This window comes from Ipomoea triloba, chromosome 3 (genome assembly GCF_003576645.1).
Source record: "Ipomoea triloba cultivar NCNSP0323 chromosome 3, ASM357664v1".
In the NCBI taxonomy this organism is placed as follows: domain Eukaryota; kingdom Viridiplantae; phylum Streptophyta; class Magnoliopsida; order Solanales; family Convolvulaceae; genus Ipomoea; species Ipomoea triloba.
The window spans coordinates 14493073-14516022 of record NC_044918.1 but is presented as its reverse complement, the minus strand read 5'-3'; the positions used below and the strand labels follow the sequence as shown (position 1 = coordinate 14516022).

Genomic DNA, 22950 nt, shown 5'->3' with positions numbered 1-22950 from the left:
ATGTGTTTAAATAAAAATTAACATGAATGCACACAATCTACTATATGAATGCACACACAATTTACTCTAGGGTAATTGTGTGCATTATGTATCTAAATATTAAATTGTACTGTATGTATTCATGCATGTTCGCACGTTCTCACTTAAGGAGTGGTTCTAATTTGAAGATTAATTATTTACTGATAAACCTAAACAAAAAAGGTAAAGAAAGTGAAGGATATGATGATAGAGAGAGGTTACGTTGGTAAGGAGTTGAAAAAGTTTCCATGAGTAAATTCAAGTTGGGAATTTTTTTTAAAGTTATTATTCATCTATTCTTTAATTTATATTCCAAGTTGATATGAAAAGAATTCCAAGTGTTTGGCTATTTATAATACTACTAAGAAATAAATAAACAAATGGTTATATTTTAAAGTAATACTCATTATATGTTCAATCGAATTGACATTCAAATTATTATATGTCAAGATTTAGGTAAAAAAAAATGATTAGTTGTAATACTATAATGTACGCACACACTTTTAGTTGAAAAAGTGTGTGTATATGTGCGTATGTGTATGCGTGTATATATACACTTTACACTTCATTTTTCTAAAAATGAAACCAAATTAAAAAAGTATTTACTTTTATCAACTAGGTCGAGAAAAAAATATGGCAGGATCTCACATCGGCTAGGCAAAAGATTCTGGAGGGCTCTTATGTTGGCCTGTTGGGGTTAAATCTCCACTCTTGATCTTAGCTTGAAATAACTTTTGTGGTGGGCAATGTTGCAAAATTTTCGCGTCAAAGAAGGCCGGAGTCGGCCTCTTCCGCGGCCGGCTAGGCAGCGGAGGACTCTTATATGTTGGGGTTAAATCTCCACTCTTGAAATAATTTTTGTGGTGGGCAATGTTAAAAAATTCCGCGTCAAAGAAGGCTGGAATCGGCCTCCTCCGCGGCCGGCTAGGCGGTCTAGGCGTAGCCGGCCAAATTGTCTCAACCCCAGTTTTTTCTTTAAGGTTTATTCGCCAAAACGACATCGTTTTGGCAAACAACCCTTAATATGTTCGCCAAAACGACATCGTTTTGGCAAACAACCCTTAATATGTTAATATTGGAAGAAGCGACGACCAGACCGCCCAAGACGTGCACGCCTCATTTGCCTTCGCCTCTAGTCGCCCACACTCCGCCTCCGCCAGTTGCCTCGACTCCGTCACCGCAAGACTGGAATCGGCCTCCTCCGCGGCCGGCTAGGCAGTCTAGGCGTCGCCGGCCAAATCGTCTCAACCCCAGTTTTTCTTTAAGGTTTATTCACCAAAACGACATCGTTTTGGCAAACAACCCTTAATATGTTAACCAAAACGACATCGTTTTGGCAAACAACCCTTAATATGTTAATATTGGAAGAAGCGACGACCAGACCGCCCAAGACGTGCACGCCTCATTTGCCTCCGCCTCTAGTCGCCCACACTCCGCCTCCGCCAATTGCCTCGACTCCGTCACCGCAAAGCTGGAATCGGCCTCCTCCGCGGCCGGCTAGGCGGTCTAGGCGTCGCCGGCCAAATCGTCTCAACCCGAGTTTTTTCTTTAAGGTTTATTCGCCAAAACGACATCGTTTTGGCAAACAACCCTTAATATGTTAATATTGGAAGAAGTGACGACCAAACCGCCCAAGACATGCACGCCTCATTTGCCTCCGCCCTCTAGTCGCCCACACTCCGCCTCCGCCAGTTGCCTCGACTCCGTCACCGCGGCGCCGGTCATCGCCTCAGCCCTCAAGGTATTTATTTTTTTTATTTGTTTCAGTTTTTAGTTTTTATTTTTTGTTTTTTTTTTTAAATCTTGAATCTTTTCAATTGGACATTTAAAAAAAAAAATCGAACATCTAGGGGCATCTAGTGTATTTTTTAACATTAGTGGTGGGTTATGATCTTAATTTGAGTGTTATATCATTGATGTTCTTGCTAAGAGTCCTGTGCATGGCGGGAGAAATTGCTATTTGGTGCCTGATAAGGCTCAAAGGGTTAGGCGATACGAGTATGGAGTACGGGTTGCCAACTCCAAAGTGTAAGCTATCTAGAGTGGAGTTGTTGTACAATCCCGCATCAACTCCAGATTGTGGAGTGGTACTTCATTCGGAGCTAAATTTCTACTCTCAAGCTTCTTCTTCTTCTTCTTCTTCCATACGACATTTGATATCTTCACCACTCTAGAAAATAATTAATCCATATTTGACCTGATCGTTCTCATAAAGTTTGACTGCGGTTACTCAAAAAAAAAAAAAAAAAAAAAAAAAAAAAAACCTCTACCCTAATACTTATATTAACAGTTTGCTTATCAACTCTCCAAACCATGAATTTGCAACCCATTTGATAAAATCACCCACGAGTCAACCTTATCCATTGAAGGACAAAGTTCAAACCCTGATTTGTCTATATGCTAAAGCCATTTGATCACAAAATATTCACAAATGGAAATAAATAAAATTGTATGTACAAATTAAGAAATACAAATTTGTGTATTTAAACCTTTCTTCCACAATACACTGTATCTAACATCGGAAACATTCATATCATACGATAAGGTGAATAAATTGTCTAAATACATTAGTTAATGCAAATGGCATTAATTATGTTCTAAATATAAAAGTTAATTAATTCCCTTTTTTCTACCTTATGAAATTCCCATGATTTAAAAAGCCAAGTTGACTCATAAAGCCAACAATAAAAGATTAAAAGGTGTTAAATAATAGCAGCAGGTCAAGAAAATGAATCTTTAGAGAGGCATAGTGACATCAAAAGAGAGTTGAAATAGTGGTTAGCTTTACATAATTACATATATGCATATATTCAAGTTGAGCGTACTGTTTTAATTTTATTCTAGGACCATAAAAGGTAAAGTATGAATTTGACTTTACTGTGAGTATTAATGTCCAAATATTTGATGGGTATATAGGTCATTTGAAACACATTCTGTAATTTATCTCGTCTATCAGTCTTTTTGACAAGAACAATGAGGGACCTTTAAGTTTTGAGCTTAAATTTATATATTCAAAAATTGGAATATTCTTATTCACTATTTATCACCTTGTTGGCATATAAAATGCATGTCTGTTGGGCTCTAGAAGGATTCTATGAACAAGGAAAAGATGCTTGAATTTTTAGAAATTAGGGTAATATAATATTGTTGGCAGATGTATGTTGACATGTTGTCACATTATTGTACAACATGGCATTATATATATTAGCAAAATTAAAATAATAAAGAAATAAAATGTGTAAATAATACTCTCGGTAATAAGTTAGGGTAGTGGGTTATTGGCATTCTTTATCCAAAATTGAACAAGTAGCTTAATTGGCATTTTTAATGTTATATTATTGTAGAAAGCACACAATATATGTGTATTACGTAATATGTTAGTAAGAACGGAGTGATAGGCGCATAGGCATACCACAATGGGGGTAGTGACCTTCATTGTTTTTTTTTTTTAATTTTTTTAGTTTAACTAGTATTGTGTGTGTCTATATATATATATATATATATAAATATAATAATGTCGTTTTGGTGTTGTATATATATCTATTTTTTCTACTATCTTCTTCTAATTCTCCATTTCTCTTTCAGCTTCACACAATCTAATCGATGGTTGCCTTTTGTTGCATACTCGTCAAGCCATTATCGATGGTCTCCAAGCAGCAAGCGGCGTGCAACTCGTGTGCCACACATTCATGCATTCAGCGGTTCAATCCTCCTCCGCAACTGAGCGCCTAGACCATTGAGTCGGCCGAATCATCTCAACACCATTTTTTTTGTAAGAGTTATTCGCCAAAACTACGTCGTTTTAGCAAATAACCCTTAATATGTTAAAATCGGAAGAAGCGACAAAGACCAGACCGCCTCTCACCCTCACCCTAACGCCACATCTACCTCCGCCCTCCAGCTCCTCTTCCTCCGCAACCGGGCGCCTAGACCACCGAACCGGCCGAATCATCTCAACCCTAGTTTTAAGAAGCGACAACGTGACCAGACCGCCCCTCACCCTCACACTGCATTTGCCTTTGCCCTCCAGCTCCTCTTCCTCCGCAACCGGGCGTAGACCACCGAGCCGGCCAAATCATCTAAACCCCTTTTTTTTGGTAAGGGTTATTCGCCAAAACTACGTCGTTTTGGCAAATAACCCTTATATGTTAAAATTGGAAGAAGCAACGACAACGAGACTGCCCCTCACCCTCACGCTGCATCTGCCTCCGCCCTCCAGTCGCCCAATCCCGTCACTCAATCAGTCGCCTCCGCCACCGCCCACCAGTCGCCGCCTCAGCCCTTAGGTAACGTATTTTTTTTTAAATTTTTTTTTAGTTATTAGTTTTTAGTTTTTGCTTTATTTGTTTTAGTTTTTAGTTTAGGTATTAGGATTTTATGTTAAAATAAAAAATAAAAAATCAGATCCCGAATAGCGTATTTTTCAACATTTGTTAATTGTTATTATATGAATTTCAAAATTGTCAATAGTGATTTAATTTGAGGACAATGGACTATTTTCACCCTAGCTCTGCCCTTGAATAAGTGATCTTAAGCAAGTCGAAGAAGAAAGTAAGTCAAAATTTATTCAGCTAAAAGCATTTATGTTTCTATTATACATGTATTTTAAAATGCATATATTATACCTAATTAGCATGTGCATATATAACTTCTTACAATAACCTATTACTTAGGATTGCACACTCTCTATGGGTATATACTATATAGTATAGGTCTCACATATTAACAACTTCAAAAAACATTAGTTGAGTATAACTGTATATACATAATCTAGATCAAATAGGATTCATGGTGAACCCTAATCCACAGTACATAATCTAGATCAAATAGGATTCATGGTGAACCCTAATTCACGGTATATGATCAGGCATATATATGAAGTATCAATATTAGCACAGAAAAACCTTATACTCCAACCAAACAACAACAGACATAGATGCAGTCTCAATCTTAATGATAAAATATGTTACACACAATACACACCATTATGAGTTCATTACATAGTACAGATAACAACAGTCTTGATCAACATTAAAATTAAACATCATATCCTCCACTCATTAGTACAGAAAACCTACAGATAGATAGCACAACATTCTAATCACATTACAAATCCTCCTCTTTTCAGTCTGGTAGAGGTGAGGGGAGAGAGATGTGCATGAGAATGGTTTTATTGAGAGCAGTTCATAAAGCATACCAGAACAACGAAACCGATAATTTAAGGGTCCACCCATAAACTTGGAGGTCATGAGAAGAAGCGAGCCAATCCTTTCCCACCGCGGGGTGGGAGGGGAAGATCGAAGCTGGTTCTTGATCATTACCGCCACAACCTCTGGATAGGATTGTCGATCACACTTGAAGCCTTCCCATATTGGAAGCCTTCTCGTTCTTCATGATCATATGGAACAATGTGGCTCGATCCTCCTCCACAATCTCCCCGAGAAGTTCGTCCTCGATTTTGGGGGCTTGCCAGTGAGAAGGATCCTCCACGAGATCTTCACTGAATATCATACTCGAAACCCATTCCTTCCATGTGGTTCTCTTGTATTTCTCTTCCTCAAGAGTCCCGGTTGCCAGGAGCTGATACACGTACACGACTTTGTCCTGGCCAGGGCGAAAGGCCCGGGCAATGGCTTGCTTGCTCTTCGAAGGGTTCCATTCTGAATCCAGTAGTATCACCCGAGATGCTGCTGTCAAGCTGATGCCTTCAGCGCAAGTGGTGATGGATGCCAACATTACTTTCGACGGTCCCCCTAGCTCCTCGAATTTATCCATCACCCTCCCTCTCTCGAAAAGCTCAATGTCGCCTTGAAGCACCAGCACTTCTATGCCTTTGCGCCACCCATAGAACCTCTCGAATATCTCGAGAAACAGATTGATGGGAGCTATGTTGTGACAAAAGATCAAGACTTTCTCTTTGCGGAGGAGACAACGAGGGATCAGACTCATGACAAATTTGACTTTGGAGCCTAACTTGAGGTCGAATTTGAACTTCTCGAGAGCCTCCAGCTCCTCTTCCTTGAAGTACTGACCAGAACACGCTGTCGTTCTGATTAACCAGGGATGGATTGCTCCGAGAGTAATGAGGAGCTCGAGTTCCAGAGGAAAACCTTTGTAGATAGGCCTTTGATCCTGGAGTTTCACCAGAATTTCTTGTTGCAGAGTCGTCGATTTCATCATCAACGTGTAGCATTGTAGACCGGGGAGGTTATCAGAACTTCCGCCTTCATAAACATCTATGAATCCAGTAGTCAGCTTCTTCAAAATGTTTAGACCTTCCTTCCTTTCCCTCTGCTTATTCGAATCAATCTTCTTTGAAATTTTATCAATGAACATCTTTCTTGCTCGATTTTCCAACGAAAACCGAGTTTTTGCACCTTTCACTCTTTTCTTGTACTTAGGATCAAGCTCCTTCAACACCTCATCAACAAACCTCGGCCTTGCCAAGCAAAGCGTGTTGAAATACTCCCCAAAGTTGTTCTGGAACAATGTCCCGGACAGCAGAATCCTAAGACTCGTATTAACTTTCATTAAAGCCTTCCTTAGCCTCGATTTAGTACTTCTCGGGTTGTGCCCTTCATCTAATATAAGGATCCCCGGGCACTGCCTCAACACCTGGTTCATATATTTCCTGTGTGCATAGGTTGAATCTTCTCGTGTCAGTGTTAGGAACGAGGTATATCCCATGAGAAGAACGCTGGGGTGGGCGAGCCACTTCTGCATCTTTTCCAGACAATCCAAGACGTGCATGACATCCTGGTTGCGGGGAAGACCCGGGCATAACTTCATCTTCTGCCTCAAAACCTCGCCTTTATAAGTCTGACCACCGTGTATTTGGTACACTGGAATTGGGATCTTCCACTTGATTATCTCTTTGTACCACGTATAGAGAGTTGTTTTCGGGGCGAGGACCAGAGGGCGTGATCCGGGAAATAGCTTCAAGTAGCTCACGAGAAAAGCAATAATGAGCAGAGTTTTACCAGCTCCGGGAGTATGAGAAATGACACAGCCTCCTCTTTTCTTGCTCTCGGGATCTATTTGGGTCGGTATTATAGACCCCGCAATGTTCTTCCACAGGAACTCAAAGGCCCGTCTTTGGTGAGCACGTAGCTTGTTCCTGAGATCAGGTATCAACGCCCACACGTTGTCTTCCACTTCTCCCTCGGATGAAGGCTTGTTAGAAGAAACCGGGATAGTAAAATGATCGAGATCAGCATCATCTCCTTGCTTCGACTCCATAACAACTTCCTCGGGCCTATGCTCTTTCCCTGAACCCGAGCATGTTGCAGGCATCTGTACAATTTACGAGAACAGGACTAATTATCGTGAGTAACATAACATGAAAAGCCTTACATCTTATGCATAACATGCTTAGTTTCGAGTATATGACAGTATTTGAAGGACGAGGATAGTGTTTACAGCAATAGATCGCATATTTGACTTACAAAGGGCGGGGGAACATCCTTTATTTCGGTGCTCACAACTCCACATAGTCGACAGACGATTCCAATTTCCTCGTTGAGTCGAAAATCATGATGACAAACTCTTGTTCCCTTTTTAGTTGCCATGTGCAGTTCAGTGGCAGATTTTAGGTTTGTACCCTGTAATGCGTTCAATAAGAACAATGCCAAGTGTTAGGAAACAAACAAAACTAGAGAAACATATGAACACATACAAATAATGTTTTTGTGCTCGAGAAACACAAACACCCAAAATTAAGGATTTTGCATCCATACCTCACTGTCATCAAGAAGGTAACACGATGCCAAGGCGAGTTCCATTTCCTTCCATAGCATATCGAGTTCTGACAACTCTTCCTCGTTATTCGTTGAGGCTTTCTCGATGGGCTCCCGTTGACAGGATTTGGTGTTCTGGAACTCTTTCCACTGGTCGATAATCGGGGGCTGTTCCTTATTAAGGGTTTCATCAATGTTTGCCATACATCTTCTGATTAATTCCCTATATACATTGGCACTTATGGACCCTTTCCTAAATGATCTTATGTCATAAATACTATCCCTCACAGAAGGATGGCAATTTCTCTTCTTACGCGCTTTTTTGCTCGAGCCTATCCCGCCTCCTCTAACATCCAACCCCATGAATTTCAGCTTAGAAACTTTCACTTGGCCCCAGCGCCGTCCTTGCATCAGATTCAACGAAGATTTCTTCATCTCCACAGCTGAAGAGCCATTTACATAAATATATTTGGAAACTATTTCGCGTATCTCTGCTGACAGATCTTCGTTATCTTCAAAACTAAGCGGATTCTCTTTTTGGTCAAACAAATTGTTTTCAGCAGATAGCTGCAGAGGAACAATGGCAAGGTGTGGTTGTCGGGATGCTTTGTCTCCACTGGCCCGTTTTCTCTCTGTCTGTGCATCTGATCTATTCCGGTTTCTGCTCAAAAGGGAGTTATCACGCAACTCTTGTTGGTAACAAGCAAGAGTTTTGTCAATATCGCCATTCTGATATGCGTGATCAGCTTGAATTGAGAGTGCCATTGGTAACTCTTCGAGTTCTGATTTATACATCTTTCCCCCCACTAGTCGAGTCATTTCGACATCGAATTCTGTCAAATAGTCATCACATCCCAAATAGCGTTCGGGCTGCACAAACCTACGCTTCGACCTACGCAGCTCATCATACACAACGAGCGGTCCAGCTTCATAAACATCGCCCTCAGGTCCTCTTTCCGGGATATCCGGGTTGAACTGTACAATGATCGGGGTGGAAACTTCGTTTTCCAATTTGAAATTCACAGCATAGGAATGGTACTCCGAGTTTGTTGCATCAATGTCGTTTTCATCTTTCAGGATTTCATAGACAATCCGGTTATGAACCGACCTAACGTCAAATGTGACTTGTTTATGAGCTGATGCAACGAGCAGCCAGCTGAGATCCGAGCAAAACTTCCCTGTGAATAGCTTAAACTTCTGCAGCGTGCTGCAGTCATCAGATAAGCTCCAGCGGTAATATTTGTCCTCACAAGGCTTTTGCTCGATTTTTTGAAGAATGGCAATCTGGTTTAGCTGCACCACTTTGATCTCTTTACTAAGAGTTTTCTTTACAATCGGGGGAGGGCCTTGTGTGACATACACGCTAATGTGGAATTGGCAACCACACCCAAAACCGTGAGGCTTCCTTTCTATAGACCTTATTTTCGCATCAATCCAAGCCTGCACATTGCCACATATAGTGTTAGAATTGACACAAACCAAACAGCACGAATTATCAGATACTACTAATGCTTACAGGTTCAGGCTCCATTTTCTCGTCTCCATCGTTCTCTTCATCCGAATCCTCTGATTGGTGAGGGGTCGAAAACACAGATATGTCAAGTCCAGGTCTTAGAAAGCAAGCACAATCTGAAGAAGTAGCATTTCTTGACCTTATTCGAACATTTGAGATCGAAATCTCCTCTTCAATCAAGTCCCCCTCGTCCAAAACATGCATCGCAAAGGTTCCATGCTGAATTCTTATTCGCTCCACAGGTTGCCAGGATCCATTCCGGAACGCCTCAAAAGCTGCCACAACCACAGACAAAGCTCACGTTCTAAACCAAAACAATCAACATTCACTCGAGGTTTAAGAACCAAACAATTAAATCATCCTCAGCTTAGTTTAACTCCAATTAGCATTTCAATTAGGATAAATGCCATTACCTTATTACCTTAGTCCTTCCCTATAATAAACTCGATACACATAAATAACATGTCCATAAACAAACAATCGAAATAAATTCTTGGACAAACTTCGACTATGCAAAGAATAGGATAGGTAAATGCTTACGATACACATCGAAAGGATGTTCATTCTGATGTATGCTTCTCCTCTTCATGTCTGCTTAAAGTTGTTGCAGAGAAGAAGCCTGCCAACAATATTATTACTCCAGTTTAGCTGTAACAGCAACTCAAAAAAACACCCATCAGTCCCTAGACCATAAATGGGACAATCCCATGTATTATAATGTCTATATATATCAGAAACAGCAATCCCTATCTGGGAAACAGCTAATCACAAAAGATGTTGTGCTTCTTTTTGAAACAGAATAATCACACTATATTTCCTAATAAAGCATAACTGGATGCCACAATCTGCAAGTACAATGTAACTAAAATAAGAAAAAAAGGTGTGTTTGATTTACTCCATGATATAAAGATCAAATCTTTATTCCCATTTTAATCCCCCAGCAGAGAAAAAAAAAACCCAAAAAACAAAACAAAAAACCCATAACTATACTACAATCCCTGCATTTTCTAACAAACCCTGCTATTTTCTTGCTTGATTCAAATTTCAAATGCCAACAAACCACAACTTTAACACCCTCTATCTTTTTACATATACACTCCAGACATAAGAGGGATAGAAAGTAGAAACAAAACAAGAAACATATATCTAAGGAAAAGAGATACACACACACACACATATATATTTGTCTCTGTAACTGTAAGTTTCTTCCCTTTGAGGGAGACAGAGAAAAAGCATACCAAATGGAGAAACTAAACGGCACGGTGGGGAGCAGAAGCATGAGCTGAGAAAAAGGGGAAAATACAGAGAAAAGAGCAGATAAGGGGAGTGAATTGAGAGCAGGGAAGTGATGGATCAATCCGGGCACCGCATCGGGGAGAAATGCGATTCCGGCGAGGGGAATCGGGGGTTTTTCCGGCGAGTAATGATCACAGAAGAGAGTGGAGTGAGGAATAAGAGGGGAAAAAAAGGGGGAGAGAGAAGGGTGGGGCAGAGTGATGGCAGAAAAATACAATGGGGAGAATTGACTGGTGATTCCCTGGGGGTTTGTGCTTTACATTGCTTTTTCTGCATGAGAACACGAGAGAGAGATTAGAGAGAGAGAGATTTTGGAAAAATGAGAAAATGTAAAAAGCTTTCTTCCATTGGGACTGGCGCTCTAAATGTGGAAGAAAACCAAGCTGCTCCTCTCTGATATTTTCCTTTTGTTGTTTCTTATTTTCTCCGAGCCCCCACGTCAAGTATACAACATTAAAACACTCTAATTTCTTAATTCATCCAAATTTCTTTTTTATTTTTATTTTTTATTATACATTAAATATCTTAGCTTATGTCAAATTAATTTTATATCTTCTTTTTTTTTTGCGAATAATTTATTTTATATCTCGAGAACTCTTGTATACACTTCTAAGCACAATGATCATCAAGTTTCTAAAGGAATTTAAACTCCACGTTACTGTTGGAGCAAGACTTTAAGCTGATTGGTCAATCAATTGAGCTAGCTCTACAGAGCAAAAAGTCTTTTTTTTAGTACATCCTTTGAAATTCTTGCCACCAAGAAACTAACCTAAATGTAGTTCGTGGTTGAATTGTCCGTATTTAATTCTTACTCAGAAATAGGTTTGAATCCTCTAATCCTACTATTGCATGCATTGACGGATAACTTACTAATCGGTTCAAGTCAATTGATGGGTTGGACTGAAAAATTGTTTGCTAAATAATGAATTACTTACCCCTCAGGTCCAGAAATATTGTCGTGATTTAATATAAACCCGCCTCTAAGTCTTGAGGAAGTAAATTGAGTCCATTTAAGCTCAAAATTCAACACCAAATCGTGTACTTTTGCGAACAAAGTGCTCAACGCAAACTCTCAATGTTTGTTGCAGAAATTGAATCCCATCGTTGCAGATTAAACTAGAAGCTTATATACTTTATTTATACTAATTTTTTTCTATCATATATACTGTATTTAAACACCGACATTATATCGTGTGTTATTGTAATTTGTTTATTTATTTATAAATATGACTAAATGCGGACAAGAATCTAACTTCACCTAAACAAAAATTTTGAATTTAAATATCATTGACATGCATGTTGCAACAGGTACCTTTCTATTGCAATGAGGATTGTGTTGAGATAATTATCTATTTTCTTAAATTACATATATATATATATAGCCTCATGATCCCATGAGAACACACCCCTAAGAGAAAACTAATAATCAATCTCAGTAAAAATCAGACGGATCAATTCATATTTTAAAAATATGGTGATACTTTCGTAATTATGCACCACACAGTATTCAAAAATGCACTAGAATAAAATGTACAAATGCACCACAAATGCACTGCACAGCAGAAAAAATACACCACACTTAATAGTACATTTCCAAACACATTGTGGTGCATTTATGTGATTATAATGGTGAGTGATCGTAGAATTGCACGTTAAACCATGTCCGCACGAGAATCTGCCACTATAATATATATATTTTAAACTATTATTATTTGCAAGAATCAATTTAGAAATATATTAATGATGCGATTGAAAAAAGATATATAAAGAAGAAAAATAAAGGAAGGAATCAAGCCACATTTATGTGGTTGCCTGAAAAGAATATGCACTTAATTATCAGCCACTAATACACTATAATGGACATGAAATTTTGACTTAAATGCACTAATTAACCTAAGTCCAAACCTACCAAAGAATTTGACACTGTGGTAATTTTTTTTGAGTACTACTGACTTTGTTACAATGTAGTATTTGTTCATAACTATTTTCTCAACCTACTGAAGCACAAAGAGCCAACAGTTGCCTCCACTGAGGCTCGAACCCACTCCCATCCATGTTGAATTGAGTACTTTATCTTTTATTTTTTATGTCTTTTTTTTATCGAAACAGTTTTTATTTTATCTTTTATAATTTATTTATAAAAAAAAAAAACAGGGAGGCTCCCAGACAAAAACCAAAAAAAAAAAAAAAAAAAAAAAAAAAAAAAAAAAAAAAAAACTATGTTAATTCACGTTTGAACAATCAATCAAAAGCATCTGTTAAAGAGGATGAAAGTCGCTCCAATGCACTTCTCTAATTATGTTAGCCCAATATGATATTACTTAATAATTAATATTGTTGGGTGAGATGGGGTAATTTATATAGTAGGCTCTAGATTAAAATAACGTTCATAAAAAAAAAAAAAGCATCCGTTAAAGAGGAGGGAAGTCCCTATATAATTAAGGAAGGATGAATTGGAGCAAAATGGCATTAAGTTGTATTACTCGCCTAATTTATTGATGGTGCAGTATTTTAATCATATCTCGGCACAGAAATGTCAAAATCAATTGATTCTTGAACCAGTGGAAATATAACTCAAAGGGCTACAACTTTTATGAAAACAATCAAGTTTGATTCGGATGTTACCATGAAAAAAAAAAAAAAAAAAGACATGAAAGACAATAATACTCCATAATACCTAATTTCCCACAAGAGATATATATATATTATGAATAGTTAACTTGAACCATGAATAGTAACAATTTGAAATTTGAAAGACAACGAATAATCAATTTAAAAATTTAGAACTAAACTAATAAAATTAAGAGAAAATTGTCATTTTGGTCCACTGACTATTGTAGTAGTGTTAATTGCTATCCGCGACTTTCAAAACTGTTAATTACATACCTTGACTATGCATTTTTTATCAATTTTGGTCACGTCGACCAAATTACCAGCTAAATGTGATCGGAAAATTTTAGTAGTCAAAATAGTGAGGGTGTTATAGTCTTTTGGCATCTCTTTTGTTTCTTCCCCGACGAGGGCAGTCATATTATTACTGCCGGTCACCGGCTAAGCCAAAGACGCCGAAAAATATAAGAACACTTGAAGGCTCCCCTGTTCCTTGCATGGTCAACGCCGAAGAGATGAATTCGCCGGCCAAAGACGCCGAAGCAACCAAAGAGTGAGTACATCGGAAGAAATGAAATACTGACAAGCTAATGCAATGGCCGGAAAAGACAAGGCTTCAACTTATGCAATACCCTTTTGAATTCAAATCCCAAATTAATTCACAAAATTAAAAATAAAAATAATTCCTGAATTTCTGCAACACCCGTTTGTGAGGGATATTGAATTCAAATCTCAAATTAATTCACAAAATTAAAAATAAAAATAATTCTTGAATTTCTTAGTAGATACAGAACTTCCTCTTTTGAATCTTTAATTAAGTTGAATGTATATTCTTCTTCCAAGAATCTTCTGCTTTGTGTGGGTAGAGAAAATGGATCTGAATATGCAGTAATTCTACTGTAGATATTGAGAGATTAATATAACTTGTTTCAATTCAATCTATTAACTTTTATGGACTTTGGGTCATATCTTGCAGTCACTCGATTTCTCCTTTGGCCGGAAATAATAGGGTCGCTGCTTGCGAAGAAAGAAAGGAAAGATTTGGCCGGCCGGAGAAGAAGAAAGACATGTAGTAGGAATTAGGAGATAACAAGAAAAGACTATTATGCCCCTTTCAATTCAGAATAAAATGTGATTTAATTTTTTCCGGTCACATTTGACCGGCAATTTGACCGGCGTGACCAGAATTGATAAAAAATGCATAGTCAAGGTACACAATTAACATTTTTGAAAGTCGCGGATAGCAATTAACACTACTACAATAGTCAGTAGACCAAAATTGTAATTTTCTTTAAAATTAATATACTCGAAAGAGCTCATATAGTATTAATTCAATAAAAAAAAATAAATAATGAAAGCACTGGGGATTGACGTGGATCCGACGGGTAAAGAAGTGGAAGCGGGGCAAGGGGGGACAATAAGTTACTAAAAACCGAGATAAATGTCGGAGGAGCCGTACGAGAAGATGGGTGTAGTCACATGCACACGATTCTTACCACTTGAAGACATTTTCTACTCTTCTTGTAGTAGAAGAAGACTTTGTACAACACATTAAAGCGGCTTTCCGTCACTCTGACACACTTTTTTTTTCTGTTTTTTTTTTTATTTACAATTTTCAATCGTTACATATATATAGACTATAGAGTAAACTTTATTTACATATAATAACTTTTGTCAACTATCATGTATTGTGATAACATCTCGATTACTGATCTAAATGAATGGTCATAAATTTGAATTTTGATGGTGGAGATTTAGATTCTTTAATTTAGACTGAAAATAATGTTTAAAAAAGTATATAATAATCAGTTGAAAAGTGTTAACAAAAATCATAGTCGTTAGTTTCTGATACAAAAATCATGTTTTACTTAATTGGTTATCCATTCTGCACGGTCACTTTTTCTTTCCTTCTGCATAGGGTGGGACCCGTGGTGGTGTGACCCAAGCAAAGTCAATAACTCAATCATTTATTATTGCATAATAATGCTTCCTGCTTCTTTTGTTACCAGATTCTGGAATTTTATGTGGGCCTATGCTATATCCTATAGGCCCATTCAATTCCACATTTAATAGACCCGGCCCACAAGGGCTCTAATCCCAATTTTCTAGTTTTTATTCCAAACATAAGAAATGACAATAGAACAGGTCAAATTGACTATCATCCTAACTATTGACAACTTAGGTAGATTTATCTCATTGGGATTATTTGTTAATTACAGTTACAAGTTTTCTTTATGATTATTTGCTGGTTACAATCACTAAGGCGAACTTTACAGAGCGTACCTTCGGACAACTGTTAAGGCTTTCTTCGTAAATTAAAGAAAATTCTTGCAGTTAAGTGAGTATGGGTGCACCATAAATATCAATTCACATGTTCATATCAATGAGAAGTGATTCCTCTTTATTACAAAGTACAACAATATGAATTAAGGTTTCTGGGGAAGCAACAGATAAAGTCATAAAACTGTCATTTAGGATACTAATAATGCAGTATTATGATATGCAATGTCATGCAAATGCAAATGAAAATGGAAACATTATTGTTGTTTGATGCTACTGTCAACAAACTGGAAGATCTGCAGGAGGCTCCTCTAATGTCTGCAATTCAGTGACCCCATTCTCCACTATAAACGCCATGGCCAAACCAAAGCTAATGTGAGCATCCAAGTGACAATGCATTATCCAAACTCCTGTTTTCAAGAATCAAACAATGGTATGAACATGTTAAGGAAGAAGAAAAGAAGCCAGCCAAGTTGGTCAGACTATTAACTTGGTAACCACAATGTTACAAGTTTAACTCCCGATGGGAATGGCCTATTGGCCTTCTCAGTTTGAACAGGTCAGGTATGGACAATTTAAGCTGGTTTACGTTCTTGTGGTCCCGGCTAGGGTCACAAGGTAGGCGTGCAGAAGGAATGAATGGTTTCACCTGGATTATCAGCAACAAATCTCATGACTGACCATCCATTGGCTGGCAAACTAGCAGTGTTCCTTTGTGGGGGATCAACAAGGTTGAATTTTGCAGTATCATTCTGGGGATTGAAGTTGCCAAGGCCTTCTGCAATTGTGTAGAAATCATATCCATGAAGATGGACTGGGTGGCTCTCGGCCGCGAAAATGCTTGTTCCCTGCAGGACTATCTGCACTCTTGCTCCATATTTGAGCTTGTACACCTTTGTTCCACTAGAAGGCTGCCAAAGAGACCGGCTAACGTTCCCGGTGTAATTGAACATAACCGGTGGAGCTGCAGGGAAATCTGCTGTGAAAACCCCGGGCACGCCTTGGTAATGTGCCTGCAGAAGGGAAATATTGGATGGCAGCACGAAAGACACATTGTTCATGCTTGCAGTGAATTGTGTTCCGTTTGGTCCTTGACAGGCCCCGGGGCTTGCACCCGAGGGGCATTTGTTGAGGCCTACACCGACTGTGATGAACAGATTTTCGTCGATTTCAATTGGCACCTGAGCCCTCTTTAGGCTTCTGAAGCTGCTGGAGAAAGCTGTGGCTGTTGCTGTGTCATTATAATCTGGCAAAGATGGGAGAATTGGACTGATCTTCACACCATTCCCTGTATTGTACTGCAGGATTGAAGTGGTTGTGGTGTTATCGAAGGGTGCTACTCCTCGAGAGCTATCGAAGGCTCGAGCTGCCATGTAGTAGCCCCGGCCTGGCTCCCGATTCGCTGTGATCAGGACATCAACAGTCTGGCCTGGTCCCAACATTATGACAGAAGTGTTGAATGGCTTCAGATAAGATGCATCAGCCCCAACTACTCTCATTGTGTGATTCGCTACCGAGAAGAAATGCTGCTGGTTGAGCGCAGCGTTGATGACACGAAGGAGGACCGTCTCGCCAGGTTCCACATGGACTATAGTGGTGTCTGCACCAAAATGTAATCAGGGAAACAGGAAACAGGAAATTAAACCAGAATTTTGTGACATTATAGTATGACAGACTACTTTACATTGGCTCGAGCACTTGTATAAGTCTCCGGGTTGGCCATTGATGGTGAATGCATCTGAAACATTTGGAGTTGCTCCTGTTGTTTGAGCCTGTCTTAGGACATCCATAGGGTTTCTATCCCACCACTCACCTAAAAACATCATTCTCATAAACCTTAACAATTAAACCATATTTCAAGAAGTTTAATTTTGTCTGCAGATTAAGGAATAAGGAGGGAGATTACCAATTAAAATGGGTGTTTCTACTTTAGGCTTGGGAAATGGATAGGATTCTCCTTCTCTCGGGCGGATGATAAGCGCGCCATAGACGCTAGCCCTGAGCCAGGAGCTGTGAGCGTGCCACCACAACGTGCCTTCTTGATCCTGAATTGTAAACCTGTAAGTATAGCTCCCTCCAGGCCGAATCGGGCACTGAGTAATGAACTCCGGTCCATCTGCCCATGCTGTTCTTCTCTGCCTAACACCATGCCTTTTCGAATTTGGACCATACAGCAAAAAAAGAAAATGTCAACTCGAAAAAATCTGTTTCTTCTGTGTTGTGAGTTTATCTGCAAGCATGGATTCATGTACATATATATATATATATATATACACTTACCAGTGAATGGTAGCGTTGTATTGAGCTCGATTCACAACCTTGATCACTAAGGTATCCCCGTTGTTCGCCTCCAAGGTCGGTCCAGGAAGCTGTCCATTCACCGTTACAATGTTGTGAGTTCTGCACAACCTGTACACTGGTGTTGCCTGAAGCTGTTTCATAAACCCCGTGGATTAGTACTGGCATAACCCCCCGGTTTCTTCAGAAACCGAAAGACTGAGGGGAAAGGGAACATACCACAAACTCATGGTAGTGAACCTTAGCATCTGCAAAGAGAAACAGCAGGGAAAAGAGGCAGTATACTTGCTTGGCTGTGCTGCTACTGAAGAAGGCCTTCATTTTTTCGGTTTGAGGGCTACTGAATCTTCATCGCTCCTTTATATCGAAACCTAGCAAAAGCAACCATGATAAAATGTTGCACCAACTATCCTTTACCACCTTGCTCCATAAGCCTCTTCTTGACAGTGTTATTTCAGTGCAGCATACATCATATGCGAGGTTTTTCTTGACATTTTCAGTAGAATGTTTGTCGTTTCGCGACGCCATATCCTTGAAACCAAAGCATCTGAAGTCTAGAAGCTGTATAAAACTTTCTTTTTTACTTAAGATTACAGAGATGGACTTCAGAGCTCAGCTTAGATAAAGAGTCTTAGTCATCATGAAGGGATGCAAAAAAGTCAATGTTCATTAGGTATTAGTTACTATACTCTAACCAAAACCTAGCTGAATCTTTAACTAAAATTTAGTTACTGATGAACCAAAATGTAGTTATAGAAGATTTTCTGTATTAACTTTAACCAAAATGTAGGTACCAGCACACCAAATATGCTTATTATGAGTACTGAATAAACTCCGTCCTGTGACCCTAAGCTAGGGTAAACCAGTCATAGCTGATCAGCTCAAACCAAGAAGGCCAATAGGCTGCTCCTGCTGAGAGTCAACAGTCTGGCTAACTTGGCTTGCTTTAATCATACTTGCATAACAATTATTGAAATGACAAGAGAAAAGTGAAGGAAAAGGTTCATGTTTGACAAGCAAATTAAAGCTTCATCTATTATAGAAGACATGGAATTGGTAGGATTCCATTTCTGTTTAACCTTCAAAAGAATCACACACATATGTACACAGCAAAGTACTAGAGAAAAGAACTGAAATGGGCAACACAAAAAATTCAAGAATGAAAGAATAGTGTCACATCTAACACCTCAATCATAGATCATAGTATTGGCCTCTAATCACTCGTAGGAGCTGCTGCTGCTGCTGTTGCACCATCGTCGCCCGAACTGGTTGCAGTTTCAGGTCTAATTTCTTCGAGTTGTTGAAGAACTAGCTGAACTTCAGGGCGAGCCGAAGGTGAAGGGTCCACACAATGCAGAGCGAGTTTCAACGTGTTCAACAGTTCATCACCAATCGTTGAAGCATCCCTCATCAGTTCCAAATCGAAAACTTCATTAGTCCACTCCTCTTTCACAATTGAGGCAACCCATTGAGGCAAGTCCACACCATTCATTGCCTCTCCGGGTGACTTCCCAGTTAGGAGTTCCAGGATGATGACTCCAAGGCTATAAACATCGGTCTTTGTATTGGCCTTCTTGAGCTTCGAAAGCTCGGGTGCACGATATCCTAGCGCCCCTGCAGTTGCAATCACGTTTGCATTCGCAGCAGCAGTCATTAGGCGCGAAAGGCCATAGTCTGCAATCTTGGCAGTTGTAGTTTCATCAAGCAAGACATTGCTTGATGTTAGATTTCCATGAATGATATTCGCATTTGTGTGGAGATAGAGCAATCCCCTCGCGATGCCTTTCGCTATTCTCATTCTTGTCGGCCAATCTACTGTTGTATCAGGACCGCGAGCTGCAGCTAAACAACAGAAATGATCAGCAATCATATTCAACAGATTCAATAATTAAAAAAAAAAAGTTGGTTGGTTAGAAAGTTTAGCTTACCATGAAGATAAGTTGTGAGGCTCCCTTTAGCCATATAGTCGAAAACGAGAAGTTTCTCTCCTTTGGGACCTAAGTAATATGCTCTCAAGGCAAGAAGGTTAGGATGCCTGATTTTCCCAAGAATGTTGACTTCACTCTCAAATTCTCTTTGCCCTTTTGTAATCTTCTCTCTCAATCTCTTCACTGCAACTTGATTGCCATCTTCCAAAGTGGCTTTGTACACTGTTCCATAGGTACTCTTCCCCATTATCTCTGCAGTGGCACATAGAAGATCATCTGCAGCAAACACCATCGGGCCATCGAAATGGACTAACTTTCCTCCTGTTTCCCCAGCTGCTTCGACTTCCCCAGCAGTCGGGGGAACGCCTTTTTCTCCCCTAGCCGAGGCAGCAGCCCCAGCCGGGCCATCCTTTTCTGCTGCCTTAGAAGCGGCTCGTTTCTTGACTAAGCAGCATATCAGAATGCAACAAAGGAGGAGCAGGATTACAAGGAGTGCTCCTGCTGCAATGAGAATAATGTCTTTAGTACCCAGCTTATGACCATGCTTTTGTGGAGTTTCGGGCGATGGAGCTTCCGGGGTTGCAGGAGCTGGTGTTATAGGACACGGGGTCGAAGGACTGTAGCCACACAGCTGGAGATTACCAGCAAAGGCACTTGAATTGAATGTCTGAGAAAGGCGGGTAGGAACCCGGCCAGAAAGGCTGTTGTAGGAGACATTGAAGAGATTAAGGTTGGGTAGATCATCAAGGGATTCTGGGATTTCTCCACTGAAATTATTTTGGGAAAAATCTAGTTGTGTAAGGGTAGAAATATTCCCAATTGTAGCTGGAATATCACCACCAAATTTGTTGTTCTGCAAGCTCAGAACAGACAACTTCTGCAACCTATCTATAGAGTCTGGGATTTGATCACCCAATTGGTTGCTCTCCATCTTCAACACCACCAGAGATGACAGATTTGAGAGGCTTTCAAGAAAGCTCCCATTAATCGAATTATACGAAAGATCGAGTCTTGTGAGCCTAGAAAGCTTTGCAATATCATTTGGGATAAAGCCACTCAAATGGTTATGACTAATTGAAAGCTCTTGAAGCTCATTAAGCTTGCCTATGGAAGCAGGAATGATTCCAGACAAAGAATTGTGATCAAGTGACAAGAACTTAAGCTGAAAAAGGCTTTTCCCACCCCAGGAATCAGGGATAGGGCCAGAGAGGTTATTATTCTTGAGATCAAGAAAGATAATGGAGGGGGATTGAGTGAGGGTTTGGGGGATTGAACCAGACAAAGAATTATAGCTAACATTAAGCCTAAACAGCTTAGTTGAATTCACTAAACTATCTGGGATTGACCCAGAAAATGAATTGTTACTAAGATCAAGAGTTTGAAGCATTCTACACAAGCCAAGTGAAGCAGGAATAGAACCTGTAAACCTGTTATTGAAGAGCTGAACACCTCTGAGGTTAGGCAGAAGCCCCATAGTTGTTGGGATTGAACCACCAATCACATTATCATGGAGGCTGAGTTTTCTGAGAGCCTGAAACTGACCAATCTTGTCAGTAATCTTACCACCCAGCCCTTTCCATGGCAGCTGAATCACAATCACTTGACCTTGAGCACACTTAATCCCTACCCAATCCCCAGAACAAGCCCCAACCCCACTATCATTCCAGCTTTTCAAGAACCCTTTTGGATCAACCAAGCCCTGCTTGAAGGCTTGCAGTGCCTGAAAATCAGCCTGGGTGATAATCACACCATCCCAACCCTGACTTGAAACCAAATAACCCCCACAAATTTGCAGCAGAAACAGAAACAAGAACTGGGCATAATAAAGACTGCACCTTTTCAACCTCCTCAACTGAAACCCCCCATGGACACCTTCAATCTTCCTCCATTTCTTCATCCCATCACCTTCCTGGCTCACACACTCCAATGGGCACCTGCAAGAACCTCCAAGACTGCACCTTTCAGCTTCCATGGTACTCAAAATTCAAAAAAGAAAGAACTAGAACAAGAAGACACTAAGAACAAGAAAGGGTCTGAACTAGAACACAAACAGTTTGAAATGTGGGCAAGGTTTTGTAGTGGGGAGTGAGAGAGGGGGAGCTAGAGGGGGAGTGAGGGTCCTGTGAAGGGACACGTGAACAGAAACAAATAGAGCTAAACGGTGGAATCTTTTTCCCCCTTTTTTAAGTCGTTTTGGGACATGGAAACTGTCAGTTGTGCAAAAAGCCTAACGGCTAGTTTTCTGGATCTGCCATGAGTCGATGTTGTGTGTGTGTGTGTGTGTGTTAAGGTACTATACTACTACTATGCTGTAAATAAGCAACAAAAGCCTTGGGGTTTGGAAAGTCAGGCGTTTTTACGTTGTTGGCCGCTCCTTTCCACTCCCCCACAACGGCTATCTCTCTCGTGTGGGCCCACCTTTAACTGGATTGGGGTGGGGCCCTGTTTCCTACTTTGTCACTGTCATTTCATTTGAACTCCATGGTTTTGTCACCTAAACCTAGTTTAATTTAGTAATTAATGTACTGATAATGATAATAACATTTTTATAATCCAAGTTAGATGTGTTGAATTTGAAGAGACCCAAAGTTTGACTCCTTGGTTTACTTTTTTTTTTTTTAATACTACTAACTCTATTAGAATGAGTATCTGTTCATAACTACTTTCTCAACCTATTGAAGCACAAGAGTTAGTATTGTCTCCACTGAGACTCGAACCCACCACCTCCCGTATAAAGGGAAGGATTTGATGCCACTGGACCACAAGGTCCTTGGTTTACTTAAAAAGTAAAGTAGGTCGGAGCCACACAAAATAATTTTTTTTTTCTTAAACGATAAAATCCGTAGTTACTATTTAACAATGTGCATAAGGTAATACATCGAGAGAAAAGAGAATAAGAGAAAAAATATGGAATTACTACCCTAATGATATCTTCAAAAAGTAAAGCCTGATCAAAGTCCTTCGGGAGGAAGTTCAAAGAATTGAAATTTCAAGGGCTCCCGTTTATTTTACAGAATTTAAACACTAATTCAATCCATATTAAGTTTAAACTTTTATTGTTCCTGTGCTGGAGATGAGCCTACATCAAAACAAATATTATAAACTCACTTTTAGTTGGTTGAGTAGTTAAACAATGCTATGAATACATTTAAATATGTATATATTGTTATAAAAGACAATGAATAATAATGTATATTTGTCAGGAAATGAGCCTATGTTACTATCAAAGACAATGATTCCACTGCACAACCACTAGTAAAGTTGTGGGGAG

General features: G+C 39.5%; 3 protein-coding genes across 6 annotated transcripts; all 3 read right to left on the bottom strand.

Annotated features, from left to right (window-relative positions):
• Positions 1 to 4951: 4951 nt before the first annotated feature.
• LOC116012616 (SNF2 domain-containing protein CLASSY 1-like) lies at positions 4952 to 10977 on the bottom strand. Of its 3 annotated transcripts, none has more exons than XM_031252203.1 (6): positions 10506 to 10977; positions 9808 to 9950; positions 9271 to 9542; positions 7755 to 9194; positions 7464 to 7619; positions 4952 to 7311 (listed from the first exon to the last, which is right to left on the bottom strand). In XM_031252203.1, the coding sequence occupies exons 2-6, from the start codon at positions 9854 to 9856 to the stop codon at positions 5368 to 5370; spliced, it is 3861 nt and encodes a 1286-aa protein (XP_031108063.1). In that variant the 5' UTR covers positions 9857 to 9950; positions 10506 to 10977; the 3' UTR covers positions 4952 to 5367. The 3 variants fall into 3 exon arrangements, with proteins under 3 accessions (XP_031108063.1, XP_031108061.1, XP_031108062.1); XM_031252201.1 differs by having other exon boundaries at positions 9808 to 9915; XM_031252202.1 differs by having other exon boundaries at positions 9808 to 9886.
• A 4576-nt stretch (positions 10978 to 15553) lies between these two features.
• Positions 15554 to 18072, bottom strand: LOC116012950 (laccase-5-like). The gene is made up of 6 exons (XM_031252618.1): positions 17971 to 18072; positions 17734 to 17885; positions 17360 to 17604; positions 17138 to 17266; positions 16103 to 17053; positions 15554 to 15863 (listed from the first exon to the last, which is right to left on the bottom strand). Exons 1-6 carry the CDS (start codon positions 18070 to 18072, stop codon positions 15733 to 15735), a joined length of 1710 nt encoding a protein of 569 aa, XP_031108478.1. The 3' UTR covers positions 15554 to 15732.
• A 687-nt stretch (positions 18073 to 18759) lies between these two features.
• LOC116011944 (probably inactive leucine-rich repeat receptor-like protein kinase IMK2) lies at positions 18760 to 21859 on the bottom strand. 2 transcript variants are annotated; one of them, XM_031251384.1, is made up of 2 exons: positions 19680 to 21859; positions 18760 to 19593 (listed from the first exon to the last, which is right to left on the bottom strand). In XM_031251384.1, exons 1-2 carry the CDS (start codon positions 21649 to 21651, stop codon positions 18965 to 18967), a joined length of 2601 nt encoding a protein of 866 aa, XP_031107244.1. In that variant the 5' UTR covers positions 21652 to 21859; the 3' UTR covers positions 18760 to 18964. The 2 variants fall into 2 exon arrangements, with proteins under 2 accessions (XP_031107244.1, XP_031107245.1); XM_031251385.1 differs by having other exon boundaries at positions 18760 to 19587.
• Between the last annotated feature and the right edge of the window lie 1091 nt (positions 21860 to 22950).

What these genes read in the sequence shown, in the direction of transcription:
- LOC116012616 (XM_031252203.1), bottom strand. Translation starts at nt 9,856, where the DNA reads ATGAAGAGGAGAAGCATACATCAGAATGAACATCCTTTCGATGTGTAT. An exon ending in ACCTTCTTGATGACAGTGAG is followed by an intron (nt 7,620 to 7,754) that starts GTATGGATGCAA and finishes AACGCATTACAG; the next exon opens with GGTACAAACCTAAAATCTGC. An exon ending in AGGATGTTCCCCCGCCCTTT is followed by an intron (nt 7,312 to 7,463) that starts GTAAGTCAAATA and finishes TAAATTGTACAG; the next exon opens with ATGCCTGCAACATGCTCGGG.
- LOC116012950 (XM_031252618.1), bottom strand. Translation starts at nt 18,072, where the DNA reads ATGAAGGCCTTCTTCAGTAGCAGCACAGCCAAGCAAGTATACTGCCTC. An exon ending in TACAACGCTACCATTCACTG is followed by an intron (nt 17,605 to 17,733) that starts GTAAGTGTATAT and finishes AAATTCGAAAAG; the next exon opens with GCATGGTGTTAGGCAGAGAA. An exon ending in ATTTGTTGCTGATAATCCAG is followed by an intron (nt 15,864 to 16,102) that starts GTGAAACCATTC and finishes TCTTGAAAACAG; the next exon opens with GAGTTTGGATAATGCATTGT.
- LOC116011944 (XM_031251384.1), bottom strand. Translation starts at nt 21,651, where the DNA reads ATGGAAGCTGAAAGGTGCAGTCTTGGAGGTTCTTGCAGGTGCCCATTG. An exon ending in CCTCACAACTTATCTTCATG is followed by an intron (nt 19,594 to 19,679) that starts GTAAGCTAAACT and finishes TCTGTTGTTTAG; the next exon opens with CTGCAGCTCGCGGTCCTGAT.